Raw genomic sequence first — 17,289 nt, forward strand, 5'->3', positions numbered from 1 at the left:
TGTTTATTCACTTTCTGAGAGTTAGATGAGAAGATTGATACCATGTGATTATATCGAGAGATATAACTTAGCTTAAAACTGGGGTAGGCAGACTTTGTCAGCGGGAAAGATTCCACAATTTAATTATTCAAGTGGTCTGAGAGAAAACCAGATTTCTGCCCTTCCTCTTCGCTTTGTTTTCAGGCTTTAGAAAAAAATAGTTGGTGACAGGAGACTTGACAAAGAGAGGACGTTCCTATTGGCTGTTGAATAAATGCACGTGCTCGGCCCTTCAGATGGTGAAAGTCTGATTCAATGGTGGAAAAAAATCCTGCAATTTGTGATAGATTTCTAATATATAGTACAGTGTAACACAAAAAGTGTGTGAACACATCCAGGATCCACAAAGAAGTTTTGCCTTCTGCAGCTTTAAAACTACTCAAAAATCATGGATTGATTGGAGGGAATGTAAATCTACCATGTGACATGTGACTAAACTATTTGCTATGTTTTTGCTGTGTTTTCCTCGGTGGCTCCTCAGCTCTCTGGATCATTACATGATTCCCCAGCTGCATCTCATTGCTCCACAGCCAGCAGACTTACAGTAAGTATTAGACTAATTAAGGTGCTGTCTCCTGCAGCCATCCACTGATAGTTTGTCAGGTTATGTCGTTTTACTTACTGTGAGTCTGGCAGTCTGAACTGCAGGGTTTCCTGCATGTTGTGTCTGGCTGCCTGCGTGCATGTGAGAACTCCATCACAAAAGTTACCACCTGTATCTTGACTTGTGGTCCACTGGTTTCCAGCCTAAACTCTGAAGTCACCTCCCATCCTTCACCTGATGCAAGTCAATCTGTTCACCTGTCTCCAGTTGGTGCTCTTCAATCCATTACTGATTTAGCCAGAAAATTGTCTTGTTATTATCTCCATAGTCAGTATCTCAGCTGATATTTTAGAAAATTAAAATAAATAGTTATTAATAGTGAACGTTATAATGAACATGTCATGTGGCACATGCACTTTGGCTTTATTGATTTCATAAACCCAAACATCATGCATTCAGGCTTAAAGAGGTTGCTGGGCACTTTAGGATCAATGTACTTCCATAAAGTAGGGCTACAAAAGAAACTTATTTGGGAAAAAAAAAATGTCTGACTGACTTTTAGGGCCAGGTGTAAGTGACGCTTCAAAAACAGTATTTTTTATGAGTAAAGTCGGTTGAGTTCCCCTCGGAGAATTAGTTGTAGAAGAATATAAGAAACTATAAGTTCCTCCGCCGGGTGGCAGTATGCGCTTTGAGGACGCGCGTTCATGTTCCGGTTTTGTGTCGACGAAGAAGAAGATTACTCAATGGACTCAAGTCATGTGTGTTTGACCCAAACAAACGCCGCTGAGCATTCAGACATGTGAGGAACAACTTTTAGGGTTAAATCGTTTCGTGTTGTCGCTTGCTGTCGTCTTTGGAAATGCAGTTTCATCCACCGTCGTAAAGTTTAACGAATCCGGACTGTTGCCTCGCTAGCTAGCTAGCTAGCTAGTTAGCCAGGTGACTGTAAAAACTGTATGATGCTGTTTGCACAGAGATGTTTTCAGTGTCTGACAGTGGTCAGAAACAGACGTGTTAAACTTCAGCTCAACGCCGCCTTTATAAGATGCTGCTCCACGGTTCAGGATGAAGTGAGGGTCAGGTTTGCACCCAGTCCGACAGGTAAGGTCCTCCCCAAAACACATAGTGCTAAAGTGTCCTGTAATGTCGAGGTTATCCAGAAGGACAGCTAGAAACTGGGCTCTATAGTTTCCTCTCTTTACCACAGCATCATTTCCTCAACAAATCAGACATTTCTGGAGTAATTTTCTGACCTGTTTGTCTTCTGTTTTTTACTGCTTTGACATAGTTTTGCAGATTTCATACGCACCTTCATTTCAAAAGCCTCCCTCACTGGCATGGTTTATTGGGACGCTTGTGTTTTTCTCTTTAATAATATTCCCTGTCATGAGAAACAGTCTCTTCAGATATTTTTATGGTTTATTTGGCAGTCTGATGTTCTGACCATATATTGTTTTGTTTTGCAGGTTTCTTACACCTCGGAGGCCTCCGTACTGCTCTCTACAATTACATCTTTGCCAAGAAGTATGGAGGCTCATTCATCCTGCGACTGGAGGACACTGATCAGAGCAGGCTGGTACCAGGAGCTGCGGAGTCCATAGAGGACATGCTGGAGTGGGCTGGTGAGAAACACTAGACTCTAGTCTTGTGAGCCATCAGGATTACAGGGTTAATATTGTCATTGTGCTTACAGCAAAATGACTCCCTATGTGCACTCTCTCCTCCAGGTGTCCCCCCAGATGAGAGTCCTCGTCGAGGTGGCTCAGCGGGTCCTTACCTCCAGTCTCAGAGACTCGACCTCTACAGTCAGACAGCCCAGCAGCTTGTGGAGAGTGGTCACGCCTACTACTGTTTCTGCACCTCTCAGAGACTTGACCTGCTTAAAAAGGAGGCCTTAAGGACTGGACAGACTCCAAGGTGGATAGATAACATGAATGCACACACGGTTTACAGTTTCACCTGATCGTATTCCCACAGAGGTGACACACAACCAGAACTCAGGACACTTTTTGTCTGATGGGAGACATTGGCTGCGTTTCCCTCCACAGGTATGATAACAGGTGTCGTCACCTGAAGGCCAAGCAGGTCCAGGAGAAGCTGGCTCAGGGAGTGCCACATGTGATCAGGTTTCGTCTGGAAGAAGGGGTCGAGCCTTTTCAGGATCTGGTCTTTGGGTGGAATCATCATGACGTGGCCCAGGTCAGAATTGTGGTGATTTCACACTTTCAGTGGGTTTCACACTAAATGATCTGGGACAGACACACATCTTTGCCTCTAAATTCATTCTTTTGATTTGAGTCCAAGATCACTGACATTGCAAACATGGCTTAACATCAGTTTTTGGTTCTAAAAAAAAAACTAAAACTCAAAAGTCTGAGGGCATTGAGAGAAACCTTTGCCTTTCAATTTTGCTTCTCATACCCTCTGTCCTCTTTTTAGGTGGAGGGGGACCCTGTGGTGATAAAAGCAGATGGTTTTCCTACCTATCACCTTGCTAACATAGTGGATGATCATTACATGAGGATCAGCCATGTGCTGCGTGGGTCTGAGTGGCTCATCTCCACCTCCAAACATCTCCTCATGTACCGTGCTCTTGGATGGAAGCCGCCCACCTTTGGACACCTGCCGCTTTTGATGAACAAAGACGGCAGCAAACTGTCCAAAAGGCAGGGGGACATATTCATTCAAAGCTTCCAGAGAGACGGAGTCCTGCCAGAGGCTCTGCTGGATATCACAACCAACTGTGGATCTGGATTCAGCTGTGAGTGATGGGGGAGTTATCAGAGAGGGAATAAAACCATGTCATGTAAAGGAACATGCTTCTAACTGACATATGCTGCTTTACAGCCAATCGAATTGGGCGGAGGATAGATGAACTGATCTCCGAGTTTAATCCTTCAAAGATCACAACACATTCTGCCCTGTTAGACCTGGAGAAACTACCAGAGTTCAACAGGTAAGCCAGAGCTCTCTGCTCGTCATCTCTGTTGTAATGTATTGTCTTGTGTCCCCTTTTGCTCCCATTTCTGAGCATGTCAGTGGTTTTGAAGTGGATAAATTGGATCTTTAGCCACACTGGCAGTGTTGATTGGTGGATATGTCTGATAGCTGTTGATTTGGTTTTAGAGGTAAATATCACTTCTATTGAGTGAATCACCATACAGACTTTACATTTTTACCTGATTATGGAACAATGTCATACACATCCTGGCATGTAATGTAATGTATGTACAGCCTCATTGGGCAGCTAAAATGACTATTTTCTTTTACCCTTAAAATATAAAAGTCACAGTTCATATATCAATTATCTCTTTGATTGCGGCAGAATTCACCTGCAGCACCGCATCGAGGATGAGGAGCAGTGCCATTCATTGATAAAGGATATGCAGGAACAGATCCAGAAGGCCTATACAGCAGAGATCCAGGATAAAGAAGTGCTGCATGAGGATTATATCAGGCGGGTGCTACATCTTCGTAAGGTAACTGTAACGGTGTGCTCCTTCATACCATGTTACCATGTGTTCATACCGTGTTTTCAGTATGCTAAATGATAGGTTCTGTTTACATGGTTTCTTTTGAGACTAAGAAAGTGTAGCTTCAACTCAAAGTCTGTTGCAGAGTGTAAGCCCAAAGCAGCCACTTAACACTGGGTTTAGGAATGTGTGCGTATTTCCACTTCAGGGCCAGAAGGAAACATGGGAGGATTTTTAAATCAGGCTGATGAATCACGTCAAATGTGCTGGTATGTGGAGGGCATAAAATGACTTAATTAATTAGTTAACTCTGAGTCTGTCACAGTTACACAGTCTAGATAAAACTAGACTTGAGGGGATTTAGATCTGGCTTGTCATGGTAATCTGACCCTCTATAAATGACGAAACCGTAACTGCTGCAAGAAAGTGGTAAATATTGTTAAAAATTGCTGTTTGGACTTAAACCCACTGTCTCTTCCTGCAAGCAATCAGATGTGGCTTCTACTCCTATTTCACAATACTGCTCCTGTATCTCCAGTAATACTGAAACTGTTCTGTTCCCCTCTTTGCAGGGTCACATATCCTCCCTGAAGGAGCTCGCGAGTCCTGCTTACTCTTACCTGTGGGTGCGTCCTTCCTTCTCCAGCCAGCAGGTGGCAGCACTCACTGCAGAGGCCCAGCACATTGCTTCATCAGTGCTGAGGTATGTTGTATTTCCAGCTGTACCTTTTGAGCTAAAAAGTTTCTATTAGGATTGTGAACATTTCTGCGTCTGTGCGTTGTAGATTAGTAGCTGAGCGAGGCGAGGAGCTGGAAGTGGATCGACTCAGTGAAGATCTGAAGACTTTGGCTAAGCAGACTAAAACCACCAAATACAGAGAAGTGATGAAGCTGTTACGTCTGGCTCTCAGTGGTCTGCAGGTACCTGTTCATCATGTTCACTGTTATGACTGATAGTAAGACTGAGTAATACAAATGCTGCACTGTAGTTGGTTTAGGAGTTGTTTTTGTCCCCCTAAACTTCCCATTGTGAGTCTGACCATGTCGTAGGACTGAGCGCAAAACTAGTCTTTTGATAAACATGTATTCACTTCTTTTCACCTCAAGGTTAACACAGTCTTCTAGTTTCCTCACAATATCTTCAGAAAATTATCAGAATAAAAGAACATCTGTGCATTAAATCACTTAACATACTTTTCCAGCATTAGATGGACGCAGTGATCCAGAACGAACCGAAAGCGTAGTCCAGCCTTTGAGTCTGCATCTCTGACTGAGTTAACAAATCAAATCTTTGTTTGTCTGAGCCTTGTGTTTGCAGTGGTTTTGTTTGGTCAGATCAGTTTGACTCGGAGGAACTGATTACATCTTTCTATCCTTTCATCACGTGCAGTTTTCATTTCTGCAATTTTATTCATGAATCTGTATTTTTCAAACTCCACCTCAGCAAATGTCATCATTCTTGGCTGTGATCATCAAAAAAAGACTCCTTGCTGGACTCTTGCCACGTGTCCCCCTTCTTTTTTTTTTATTTCTGTCCATAGCATGACTGAGCTAAACTTTAAAATAGCATTTAGAATGCAGCGTTTAAAATGATAGTGATGAGTTACGCCTCAAAGAAGCTACAGTGACTCATTCACCACAGTCACCCTGCAGATACTCAGCGCTGGAATATGGAAAGAGGAAGTGGATTCTGATTGCTCCTCACAGACGTTTGTTTTCTCACTGTCTGGTTTGATTGCGTTACTTCACTGACTCCGGATCCTCTGTTCTCCTCTGACCTGCAGCAGGGGCCCAGTGTGGCTGAGATGATGGTGGCGTTGGGGCCCTCAGAGATCCGCCATCGCTTCCAGAAACTGGTGCTGCTCTCAGAGACTAGTTAAAGACCGGACAGCCTGACGCAGACTAGAGCTGCTGTGTGCTGAGGATTACCTGCAAGCACTTGGTGATTCTCACAAAGTGAACTTGGCCACATTCATGATGAACTGCACCGCGATGATTTAACTTAAACAATACTTGAATTATTGCAAATGTTTTATAAAAGAGGTGAAAGCTGTTTTCACTTACATGGTCTGTTTGTTTTATTCGGTTCTGTGAGACTTTACAGGAGCAGGCGACCCGAGCATGTCAAGGATGGGAAGTACCCCGGTATTTTTATGCAAATGTTCCTGTGCTTTCTCCGGCAGGTCGTTTTTAACGAACTATAACAGACAGATGTGCACGCATTCACAAGAAAAACATAAAGAAGTCATGAATGCCAGGTACTTTTTTTTTTTTAAGTTAGTCCTGAGCTGGATGCATTTGAGGAAAGTATCCCTCAGAAATGATTTTGAGTGAAGTAAAAGCTCTTTTTAATTAGCCTAAAATATATGCGTATGTCATTTTATCATCAGTTTTTGCCACTCAATATGTCCACTTCACTACAATTTAGAGCTAAATATTGTGGTTTTTACTCCATTACATTTGTTTGACAGCTGTAGTTAATCATTTCTTCACTGTTTAGCATGTTACATCCAAAATTACAGCAGTAACAGTTTATGAAGTAGTTAAAATAAGCTCCAAGTTCAAACAGCTACAACAGTAAAATGCTGTTTTCATATTAATGCATCCGTGGTAAGAATTCTCTAATATAATGCACAATAATGCAATACTCACAGGGGTCAGTATTTGTAGTATTTATGCAATGTAAATATACTCCAAAATACTTCTGAATACTTCTTTGATGAAGTTTTGAGGTACTTAAGTAAAGAAGCAACACCAAACTGTAGAACTACTCCTTAAGTACAACTTGAAATGGCAAAAAGTGGAAGTGCTGTTCCAAAAATAGCACTCATCATGCAGCAGAATGGCCTCATAATATTTGAATATTACTTAAGTTCATCAACATGTCAGCAGTGGTACAAAGTAAGTCTTTACATTTACTCATGCACAGTACAGGAGTACAATTTTGAAGTACTTGTACTTTACATGAGTATTTCCATTTTCTGCAATTACATTCAGAGGCAGGTATTACTAGCTTCTCACATGTTTTGTATCTGAAATCTTAATCTAGAGTAAGAAATACGTTTGCCTCTGAAATGTAGTGAAAGCTGTAAACTGTTAGAACTTTCAAAACTCAAACTCCATGTCAGCTGCCGTGACTGAGCGGAGGGGGTGTGTCACCCTCACTGGCCGCTGTGTCAGGGGTGTGACTGAGCCTCACTGTCACATGTCGGCTCTGCCCGGCGCCTCCGTAACACTCCGCTTTCCCCCTGAGAGACGCTCGCAGCTCGCCCAGTGAACACCTCCGGACGGCAATGGCGACCGGTGACAGCCAGGCAACTTTCGAGTCGCTGCTCAGTAAGTGAACGGGGAATGTCGGAGGGTGTTTTTTGTTTGTGTTTGTTTCAGTTTACATCCGACATAACGCTAGCTAACGTATCTCACCATGTCTGAACAAACCGTCGCTGCTTCGTGTGTTAATGTCGCGCTAACTGCCGCGCGTGGAGACGTTTGGGCTTGTATGCGTCGTGTTTGCGGGTAAATTGTGAACGTGTGAATTTATGACAGCGTTAATAAAATAAGCTCCTACATTGTGCAGAGAGCGTCAGTCGAAACAGGAAGTTGGTCAGATCGCGCGCGTGCTCGACGAGCGCTCGAGATCCGCGCCGCTGCTGCTGCATCTGCTGCGCGCGCGCACCGTGCCAGAAAACGTTATCTCTATAGATGCAGCTGTCAGATGAAGTTTCCAGGGTTTAAGTAAAAGTAGCAAAAGCAGGATGGAGAAATGCACAGTGATAAATCCTGCATATGAGAAGCAAACGAGTATAGGCAGTAAAAAGTACTTAGAGCTGAGTATTGTGAAAACTGGACTTCTCAGTTGAGGAGTTAAAGCTACCTGTGCTTTGGTTATTGACTGTTTGAAAGCCTTGTATCCTAAATTTTGGCTTGTTTTCCTCAGGCGAGTTCAGGTTTCATACTTGTAAAACTTGCAAAAGTCTTGAGACAATGACAAAAAGCTTATTTTCAAGATGGCTTATCAATGGAGATACATGCTCAGCCCCCAAAACAGCAGTATTTACTGAGTTTATCATGTTCAATGCATCTTCTGCATGTCAAAAGATTATCATTTAGGTGATTTAGTATACTCAGTGCAACATAGGCCTGTTTTTTCCATGCATGTCTGTCTTTAATTTTCACTTCCTCATTAGATTGTATAATGTTTTGCATACATTTCCATGCGTTTGATCTTGATATTGTTGAACCTTATAAGAATACTTTCTGGATGTTTAACCTGTCCAGGCCAGGCCACAGACCCAAACAATCAGGAGGACAGGTGGGACTGCATCCAGAGCTTCTACGAGCTCACCAACCAGGAGGCTGATGGGTAAGCTGAGCATAATCTTTGCAGCTCGTCAGAGTTTTTTCTTGTTTTTGCCTGCACTCTGTGCTCGAGTTCTACCCTGCGTGGGTTTTCAGATCATCCTCAGGCTTTGAACCTGAGCTGGTTTTCAGAGGAGGCTGCTAGAAGTTACCTTAACGCAACTGTGGCATTTGAGAAAGAGTTGCTTCACATCCACATTGCGATCACAGCTTCTCAGTTACACCATCATGCACGAGGGAGGAGGAACTCTGCAGCACCTCCTCGCCTTTTGACCCTTTTCAGTACAACATATTATAGTGTCTAAACATAGTGCATGCACATTCAAAGCCAGCACGGCTGTGTGTGGAAAGCTGTGTGAATAGTACTTCTTCAGTGTTGGCACAACATGTTCTTTGGTCTCCTCAGGCATTTTAACATGAATTAAATCTTAATTTTCAGCCCACAGGTAGCCATTCGTCTGCTTTCCCATAAAATCCAGTCTCCACAGGAGAAGGAGGCTCTGCAGGCTCTCACTGTAAGTATCAGGTTCCCCATCTCTACATATAACATGCAGATGATACACAGTTTATTTTTATCTGTCGATAGATAAGAAGCATGTTCATCTGAGAGGTTCCCAGAAGCAACAAGTAACTGATTTTGCCAGTTGTGAGAAGGAGCAGTAGTGTCTGTGTGGATGTGCAGTATACATCTTAATTTAATGCTGTGAGTTATGCTCAGCATTTCTCAGAGCATCTTGAAATGTGCATATGTAATGTGTACGCACAAGTTTTAGTTTAAAACATTCAGAAAATTAGTGAAATCATCAACAGAATGCGAAGAAGGAACAGTTTTAACCTTATGTCAAAGAGGTTTATGTTTTGTGTTGCAGAGATATCGACTGAAGTTAGCATGCTAACCAGCTAGCCCCCGCCCTTCCTGTCTCGTAGTACCACTTTGTACCACTTTGGAGTCGGAGCCGCTGTAAATCACCTCGTTATTGTGCTCTAAGTCAGCTGACAGGGCCACTAGCTGCCTGGCTAGCTGAGCTAACTGGCTAACAGTAGCTAGTAGCTTTAGTCAAAGACAGCTACAGCAAAGAGTGTTGTGAGCAACGGTTAGCGGCTTCTGTGGTGAACGGCTGCCCTGTATTTGAAGTGATGTTCAACATGGTGAGATAAAGACCGTTCACTGAAGAACAAACGTCTTTGATTAACCCATGGGGGAGGACGGTCCTGTGAATCTGTGACTGACTTCCATCACATGACATGAGACATTTAATCTGCGTTTGAATCTGCTGTGACGCCACACGGTCTGTCGTCCATACATTGAAGAGAGCTGCAGTGAATCACTTTAAAATGTAACTGAGGGAAGCTTCTCGAGGCTCACGGGCCTCCTGTCATATGACATTTAAAGGTGGTTGACCACAAACACACAGTGACAAATCTGTCCTCGCTCTCTTTTGTGTTTCCTAAGAAGAGACGACTTCTTTCAGTTTCGATGGCTGAAAAATCTTCTGTTGGTGATGGTTTATTCTGATTTGGTGCTTTCCAGGTTCTCGAGGCATGTATGAACAACTGTGGAAAGAGGTTTCACAGCGAGGCCGCCAAGTTTCGCTTTCTCAACGAGCTCATCAAAGTTTTAACACCAAAGGTACGGTTAATCATAGAGAGAGGCTTCCTTAAAACCGTCATTTAAACAGAAAGTTTGCATTTGTGCATCTACCAATCCCGCCTCACTGCTGTCATAAGAAAAGCTAAAATAAAAAGTAGTGAATTATGTGAGCCTGAGGACCAATCTGCTCCGAGTTCAGACGCATATCTTACAAAACATATAATCAAAATATTTAATCTGACTTCACTGGCAATGATTTGGCCAAGTAAGTTTAATCAGGCCAGATTCTAAATGATCCTATTTTTGTCTGTTTATACTCGAGAAAATGATTGATTGTGTAGTAAAATGGATAAAATGACTTCCAGTAATGTGAGATGAAAAGAATATAAAATTCCAATTTTTCGGGCAGTACTTCGGAGCGTGGACGCCACAGAAAGTTAAAGACAGAGTGACGGAGGTTCTCTACGGATGGACTCTCTGGCTGAAAGAAGAACCCAAGATTCAGCAGGCCTACTGCATGCTGAAGAAACAAGGTCTGGACGCAACATGCACACAAAACACCACCATGTTTTCTGTTCCGGGATGGTACACATAGTTCAAACTGTACCTTCATTAAAACTGAGTGACCACATGATATTTTTACAGATACGCAAGATAGCACAAGTCTTTATTGATCCCCAGAAGGGAGATAATAAAAGAAAGTAGAAGAGAAAGTGAAATGAATAAATGAGTAGAAAGGCACTTGGAGAATGCAGACCTCTGCCAAGGCCAACGGCCAGACCAAAAACATAACCTCCTCAGCTCAGCTATGTAAAAATAAGAATAGAAGGAGACAGAAGGGTGCAATTTGTAGCAGCAAAGCAGCGAAGTGTAGGACATGTAAGAGTAATACGATACCATCTACTGTAACAGCATACACCAGATTAATATATGGTACGATTAAGTTATGATACTTCATGTTTGTCTGGATTAATGTAGAAATAAATAAATTGTACAGCATGTTGACATATAGAACAAGATAATATAAGGTTAAATGTAGCAGTGTAGAATAACACAATGTGTGGTACAAAAGTATGAGTATGATACATAATATACACACAGTATATACTGTAGAACACATATGTCAAACCTATTCCACAAAGGGCCGAGTGGCTGAAGGTTTTCTTTCCAACCAAGCAGCGGCACACCAGACTTGACTCATTTCATCAGCTGATCTCACTCTTGAGACAGCTGATTGGTCAGACTGCGTGCTCTTGATTGGTTGGAGGAAAAACCTGCAGCGGCCCTTTGTGGAATAGGTTTGACATGCCTGCTGTAGAAGTATTAAGTCCTTGTCTCAAGAATAAAACCATCGTCCTCCTCCTCTTCTTCTTGCTATTTCAGGTATCGTGAAGAAAGATCCCAAACTGCCAGACACCTTAATAATGGCACCTCCACCTCAAAGAACCACCGAATCTGTTTTTGACCAGGAGGACAAGGCCCAGGTGTGTTTGACAGAACATCTGCTAATGAAACATTAAAGGGGAAGTTTGGATTGTTTGAAGTATGCATGTATGAGGTAGTTATTCACAGTCAGTGTATTGCCTACTGTAGATGGTGAGCAGCAGCGACATATGTTTTAGCCGTAGCAGCCCTTTCCAATGGGAGCTGTTAATATCTCTCCAAAGTCACAGTCCAGACCAGACTCCTTTGACAAAAACAGTGATTTTGCCTCCTGGAGGAGACATGGGAGTCTCTGGTCTGCTGCTGCCTCAATCAGTTTGTTATTGTGTGACTTCTGTGATTCACACATATAAAAATGAAAATGAAAATGTGTTTCTGTATCATCAGCTTTTAGCCAGATTATTGAAAAGTGGCCGAGCTGAAGACCTGGAAACTGCCAACAGGCTCATTAAAAGCACCATCAAAGAGGTGAGGTGGTCATCTTTGCAATGCATGCAAGTGTTACGGTATGAATTTGGTACTGATTTGTTTGTATGTATGTGTGTGTGTTTAGGAGCAGGAGAAGGCAGAGAAAGTGTCAAAGCGTGAGTCTACTCTGAAGGAGGTGGAGAGCAGCACCAAACAGCTCCGAGAACTACTGAACCAGCACACCAGCGCTGGAGCCTCGTTACAGCCGAGTGATGACGTCAAGGTATGTCGGATGCTGCACAGCCAGTCACCCTGCAGTGCAAAGCTCGCCACCTAGACAGATGGTTGTGGAGGCTTGAGTGGAAGTCCTGTGATTGTTGTCCTCTATCGCCCTCTGCTGGCTAACAGCGAACGTGTGTGAGGTTTCGGTCACCGTCGGTTATATGTGAAAAAATGAAATCAGCAAGCACCGATTTGTAGATTTCAAGAAAGTGATATTTGGGCTACTTGCTTCCTCTCCCGCTGCAGACCCTGTACGAGCGCTGCGATCGGCTGAGGCCGAGCCTGTTCCGCCTGGCCAGCGACACGATGGACGACGACGCAGCTCTGGCGCAGATCCTCGCGGCTAACGACGAGCTAACACTTGTAGTAAATGCCTACAAAGAACGGGTGGAGAGGAGGGAGTGTAACGGTGGACGAGAAAGAAGCAGAAGTGAGGAAGAAGTGGAGGGTAAAAATAATGGTAGGCTGCTAGTCGTCCCTGTGGAGAACACCTTGACCTTGTGCTTCGCTCTGCTCTGTCCTGCTTGTATTTGATCCTGTTTGTTCTTCTTCCTCCAGCTCCAAGGAGTCCCAGAGAGGTTAAAAGCTACCACCTCATCGACCTGTCAGCGCTGGACTCTCCGAAGACGCACAGAAAAGCTGATTCACCGCCGACCTTCGAATCCTCTTCACCCACGTTTTCCTCTCTCCTGGAAAGTACCTTCCAGTCAGTGTCTGACCAGGACTTTCATGAGTTAGGTAGGCCTGCATTTATACCTGCTTCCAGTTTGTTCTCTTTGATGGTGATGAACATGTTTCAGAATGTAATGACGTGGCGTCCTGTATTTACAGAGTTAGATAATCTGGTCTCAAAACCGTCTCAAGAGTCATCCAGGTCGTATTATGAAGAACTACTGCAGGTGAGGCTCTGCTGTGAAGGTAAAGGTTTAAAGGTGGTTTTATTTGGAGGAGCGCCTAACACAGTTCATCCGTTTCTGTCAGCTTAACGGAGACCATCAGATGAAGAGTGCTGAGCAGAATGGAGGGCGAGGCCTTGTGCTGAGAGCTCGTGGATGTGGGGGGAGCAGCGTGACATCAAATGGGATGGACATTTGGTAAGTATGGAGAAAAGGAGGCTCATAAAGGCCTAAATGGCATTCCATGCATCAGAGCTCTTATTGTGTTTTTCAGTGTTGGTCTCTGCCTCAAAAATCCATCATCAGTTAGTCTCTAGTCCAGGATGTGCTGTTTTACACACTTGTCTAAAATGCCTCCTCTGCCAGGTCACTCCCTCACAATCAGCAACTCGGTGATGTGTCTCCTCTGAAATCGGAGGAGACCTCGTGTCCCCCACATGTCCTGAAAAACATCTTCGTTCCGGTGGAGACCATCAAATCCAGTACGTTCCCAAAGGAAGAAACAGCGGTCCTGTTTTTCTGCTTCACATCCGTTCTGTTTCCGGACGTCTTGTCTGAACGTCTGTTTCCCGTTTGTTCGTAGGTCATCTTGAGCCGATCACTCTGTTCGATCAGGCCGGGGTCCACGTCTCTCTCCATTTTGCCAAAGACTCTCCGACAGGTCATCCAGGCGTCGCGGTGGTCGTCATCTCCACGGTGAACACGTCTGCCCTCCATGTGAAAGATTTCCTGTTTCAAGCTGCCGTTCCAAAGGTAATAACAGGGACCATCTCCCATGACAGTGTACACAACACACAAACAGTAAAATTACAGTAAGAAAACTGTGAACATATGTTTATTTGTATGTGTATTATGAGTATTTCTGTACTTTTTTACGTTCTCTAGATTGAGTGATGAGCAGATGACTTAGAAAATAATAAACCACGCAGTCTTTATTCAGACTATGTGTTAAAGTTCATCGTGTAGCTGGCGCCCCCTCCCGGAGCCGTCTGTCAGAGCCCCCTGTAATTACTGTTTTACTTTTTCTGACATTTTATGCATTTTCTCCTCCCGTCATTCACAGCCGACCTGTTTTCCATTAATGAGTTGAACTTCCAGTTAACTGTCAGCTGAATTCCTCTCCTGCAGACCATGTTGGTGAAGCTTCAGCCTGCCTCAAGGACACACCTACCTCCTTACAATCCTGTCCTGCCTCCACCTGCCGTCTCCCAGGTCGTCCTATTGGCTAATCCTCAGAAGGTGGGTATGGGGAGCGTTGCTGACTTAGATTATAATGTTAGTGCCTGATGGAAGTGCCTTCAACACTGTTATTTGTAGCACAAAGAACAGAAGTACTTGTATGTCAGAATCCTGACATTTCAATGTGCTTTCTATTTTATTTTAATTTACTGTGTTACACTGTTGTGTAGTTTAGTACTCAGAGCTTTACTTGAGTAAAAGTAATGTAGAAATACTCTGTTACAAGTAAAAGTCCTGCATTCAAAACTTAAAACATACTCATTATGCAGAAAGGCCTATTTATGAATAATGCATGTTATATTATTGGCTTTTTTTAAAAGTGCAGCTCATTTTAATTTATCACCTAAACCGATAATAATACATCATAATGTATTTGTTGATTATATTTGTATTGTTAATGTGAATCTGAAAAGTAACTTTGGTTATAAAATTAGTGTAAAAAGGGCTGGATTATGGATAATGTATAATGGAAATACTCAAGTAAAGTACCTCAAAATTGGACCTAAGTACAGTACTTTTGGGTTGTTTTTTTATTTCTCTGTTTTGACATCATTTTCTTTCTTTCTGAAATGTATTTAGACCATAATATTCAGTAATATTCATGTGTGTAACATGAAAGATACAGATGAATTGGACATAATAATACTGTCCAAATGACAGTGAACTGCAGTCAGTGGAAGTTAACCTTTGCATAGAATAAGAAGACAGCTGAGGTCAGTTACCCTGACCTACAGTCACTGATGCATTGGCTCGCTCACTGCAGCATGTGGCAGCTGTTCATTTGCTTTTCATTATTTATTCACTCAGTTTCTCCATTTGTCTCCATTAGCGAAAGCTGCGTCTGCGCTACAAGCTGACACTGACACACGGAGACAAGCAGCTGAACGAGACCGGAGAGATCGACAGCTTCCCCGACTGGCCCTCTTTGACTGGCCACTAAAAACCTCAGACTTGGATTACAAAGAAATAAAACTCTGGACGTGGTCTTTGCGGGACACTGAAATCTAGATTTTGAGATCACAGAGAGTAAAGTGAACTCAATGAAAAGGTGGGAAACTGGTGTCCACGCCTGCAGCCGATCCTCATGACGTCAAACAAGCATCAGGTCTGTATTTTCATAAAGATCCCATGTTTTACCTTGAAAGACTTTTCTGCATTTTAGAGCGTAGTAGCAAGCATTACAGAAGCCAAGGAACAGTCTTAAAGAGATTTATATTACTCTAAAAAGGTGGAAAGATTGTATTTCACACCTGAACATGTTCAGGTGGGTTGGGTACATCCCTGATTGTACCTGGTTCAGGTAAATTCAGGTTTTCTGCTGTTAGTGTGCTGTTTTTTCTTTTGCTGTCTGTCGCTCAGCTGCACTTTGATAACACAGTATGTTCACTGTATCCATGAGTATGCTCACATGTAGCCGGTTACATGTCTGCATATGAAGTTTGCTATTGTGCAATTCAAATTCAAAAGTGCCTTAAGATGGAAAAGGTTGTTCTTTATATGTGTTTAATTAAGAATGAGGCTGCCTTAAGGAGTGTGTGTGTGTGTGTGTGTGTGTGTGTGTGTGCGTGTGAGAGACCTTCTGAGCTTAAAACACAAGCAAATGGAGGAAATATCTTTGTTTGTTATGACAAAAACAGGCAGCATTTTGAAAAAACTAAGCAAAATCGAAAGCAATATTTCCATTCTGACATGTAGCCTGAAAGAAATGTGCTGCAGATACAGAAAACATAAGCAAATACAGAAATGCTACAACGTCAACACAACATAGATGTAAATAACATCGACAGCTTGGAAATGAGCAAAGCATGTTCATTTTAGTTTTAGATGCCAGTTTCACCTTTTTATTGCCTTTTCTAATTGGTAGCATATTCATCGTACTGGTTACATGATACAAAGTTGACCAAATAACTGCCTGAACCAGAATTAACCTCATTATGTCTCGGGGTTAAGTTGGGGCTCTTATTGTGAAAAAACAGGAAGTGTTGTTGTTCATGAAGCTGCTGTGAACATGGCTGTCCAATAGCTTCAGAAGGTTGTCTGGGGTTTTATTTTTCACAATAAAAGCACCCACCTACTCCCAATACAACATATAACTCTCATACAGGAAGTTATTTGGCCAGCTGACTGTAACGCAACCAGCATCAAAGTATTAACATTTAACTTCTGTTGTTTTGAAACTTTCTGTGGTTGCTTGTTTTCTGTCATTTCTTCACAAACAGGACGCTTTATGACACTGCTGGATGTATTTCTCAATTTGCAGCTTTTTTTCCTAAATCTAATGTCTGCTTTATCAAAGCTGCTGAAGATCGTTTCTTAATTGGCTCGAAGAAACGATTCCCAGGCTCTCTCAGCCGCCGTACGTTCAGGACTGTTGTTTGAAGTCACTGTTAATTTCACATGACCGGATCAGTGTTTCCTGTTTAGTTGTTTTGTACTGTGAAGTTTTATACTTTGAGCCCAGAGCAACAAACTCAGTAATCATCTCTGACTGTCTGCTTTACACAAGTTCAAAACAGGATGATTTAAAGCCAATTTTTCTTTGAATGCTTGGCCGCCTCTCGTCTGTCAGTCCATCAGTGTTGATCTGCCATATGTCATCAATAAATACAGCTACAGTCTACATCACAGCAAAGCTCAGAATCTGTCTGAATCATCCCAATCCAAGAACAACAAAGGGTTTTATGGCAATTTAGTAATGAATACATTTATATCCACTGCCACTGTCTTGCTTACTTGTTAAAGCTATTAAAAAAAATCAGAAAATAGATTTTTTAAAATGCCCGTCACATTATCCCCCAAATGTAAATAAATCAAAATAATAATAATTGTTTCAGGTCTATTTTATTTTAGCGGTTTGTTAGAAATGAACTGCCAGTTAACTGCCAAGTTTAGCAATTTAACATTGTTTTGTTTTCTATTATATTTAGTACAAAAATCAGTTTTGTTGAAACTGGTTTAAATGCCTAACCTGTTCTCTCCTTTAATTAATCGACTAATTATTCAGTTTGGAAA

At 42.5% G+C, this 17,289-nt stretch overlaps 2 protein-coding genes across 4 annotated transcripts; both read left to right on the forward strand.

The window, feature by feature from the left end:
• The first annotated feature begins 1,292 nt into the window (after positions 1-1,292).
• On the forward strand, positions 1,293-6,418 carry ears2 (glutamyl-tRNA synthetase 2, mitochondrial). Of its 2 annotated transcripts, none has more exons than XM_076728571.1 (10): positions 1,293-1,687; positions 2,053-2,208; positions 2,314-2,503; positions 2,635-2,785; positions 3,026-3,347; positions 3,434-3,542; positions 3,912-4,065; positions 4,632-4,762; positions 4,845-4,980; positions 5,844-6,418. In XM_076728571.1, exons 1-10 carry the CDS (start codon positions 1,543-1,545, stop codon positions 5,937-5,939), a joined length of 1,590 nt encoding a protein of 529 aa, XP_076584686.1. In that variant the 5' UTR covers positions 1,293-1,542; the 3' UTR covers positions 5,940-6,418. The 2 variants fall into 2 exon arrangements, with proteins under 2 accessions (XP_076584686.1, XP_076584685.1); XM_076728570.1 differs by having other exon boundaries at positions 1,325-1,687; positions 4,845-4,974; positions 5,838-6,080.
• An 820-nt stretch (positions 6,419-7,238) lies between these two features.
• On the forward strand, positions 7,239-17,107 carry LOC143319148 (ADP-ribosylation factor-binding protein GGA1-like). Of its 2 annotated transcripts, none has more exons than XM_076727796.1 (16): positions 7,239-7,395; positions 8,338-8,422; positions 8,858-8,933; positions 9,950-10,048; positions 10,419-10,542; positions 11,393-11,493; positions 11,840-11,920; positions 12,006-12,143; positions 12,389-12,602; positions 12,701-12,880; positions 12,974-13,041; positions 13,124-13,236; positions 13,405-13,520; positions 13,622-13,791; positions 14,167-14,277; positions 15,107-17,107. In XM_076727796.1, exons 1-16 carry the CDS (start codon positions 7,353-7,355, stop codon positions 15,215-15,217), a joined length of 1,830 nt encoding a protein of 609 aa, XP_076583911.1. In that variant the 5' UTR covers positions 7,239-7,352; the 3' UTR covers positions 15,218-17,107. The 2 variants fall into 2 exon arrangements, with proteins under 2 accessions (XP_076583911.1, XP_076583912.1); XM_076727797.1 differs by having other exon boundaries at positions 7,272-7,395; positions 12,389-12,590; positions 15,107-16,913.
• The last annotated feature ends 182 nt before the right edge of the window (positions 17,108-17,289 follow it).

The sequence above is a fragment of the Chaetodon auriga genome, chromosome 4 (genome assembly GCF_051107435.1).
Source record: "Chaetodon auriga isolate fChaAug3 chromosome 4, fChaAug3.hap1, whole genome shotgun sequence".
NCBI lineage: Eukaryota > Metazoa > Chordata > Actinopteri > Chaetodontiformes > Chaetodontidae > Chaetodon > Chaetodon auriga.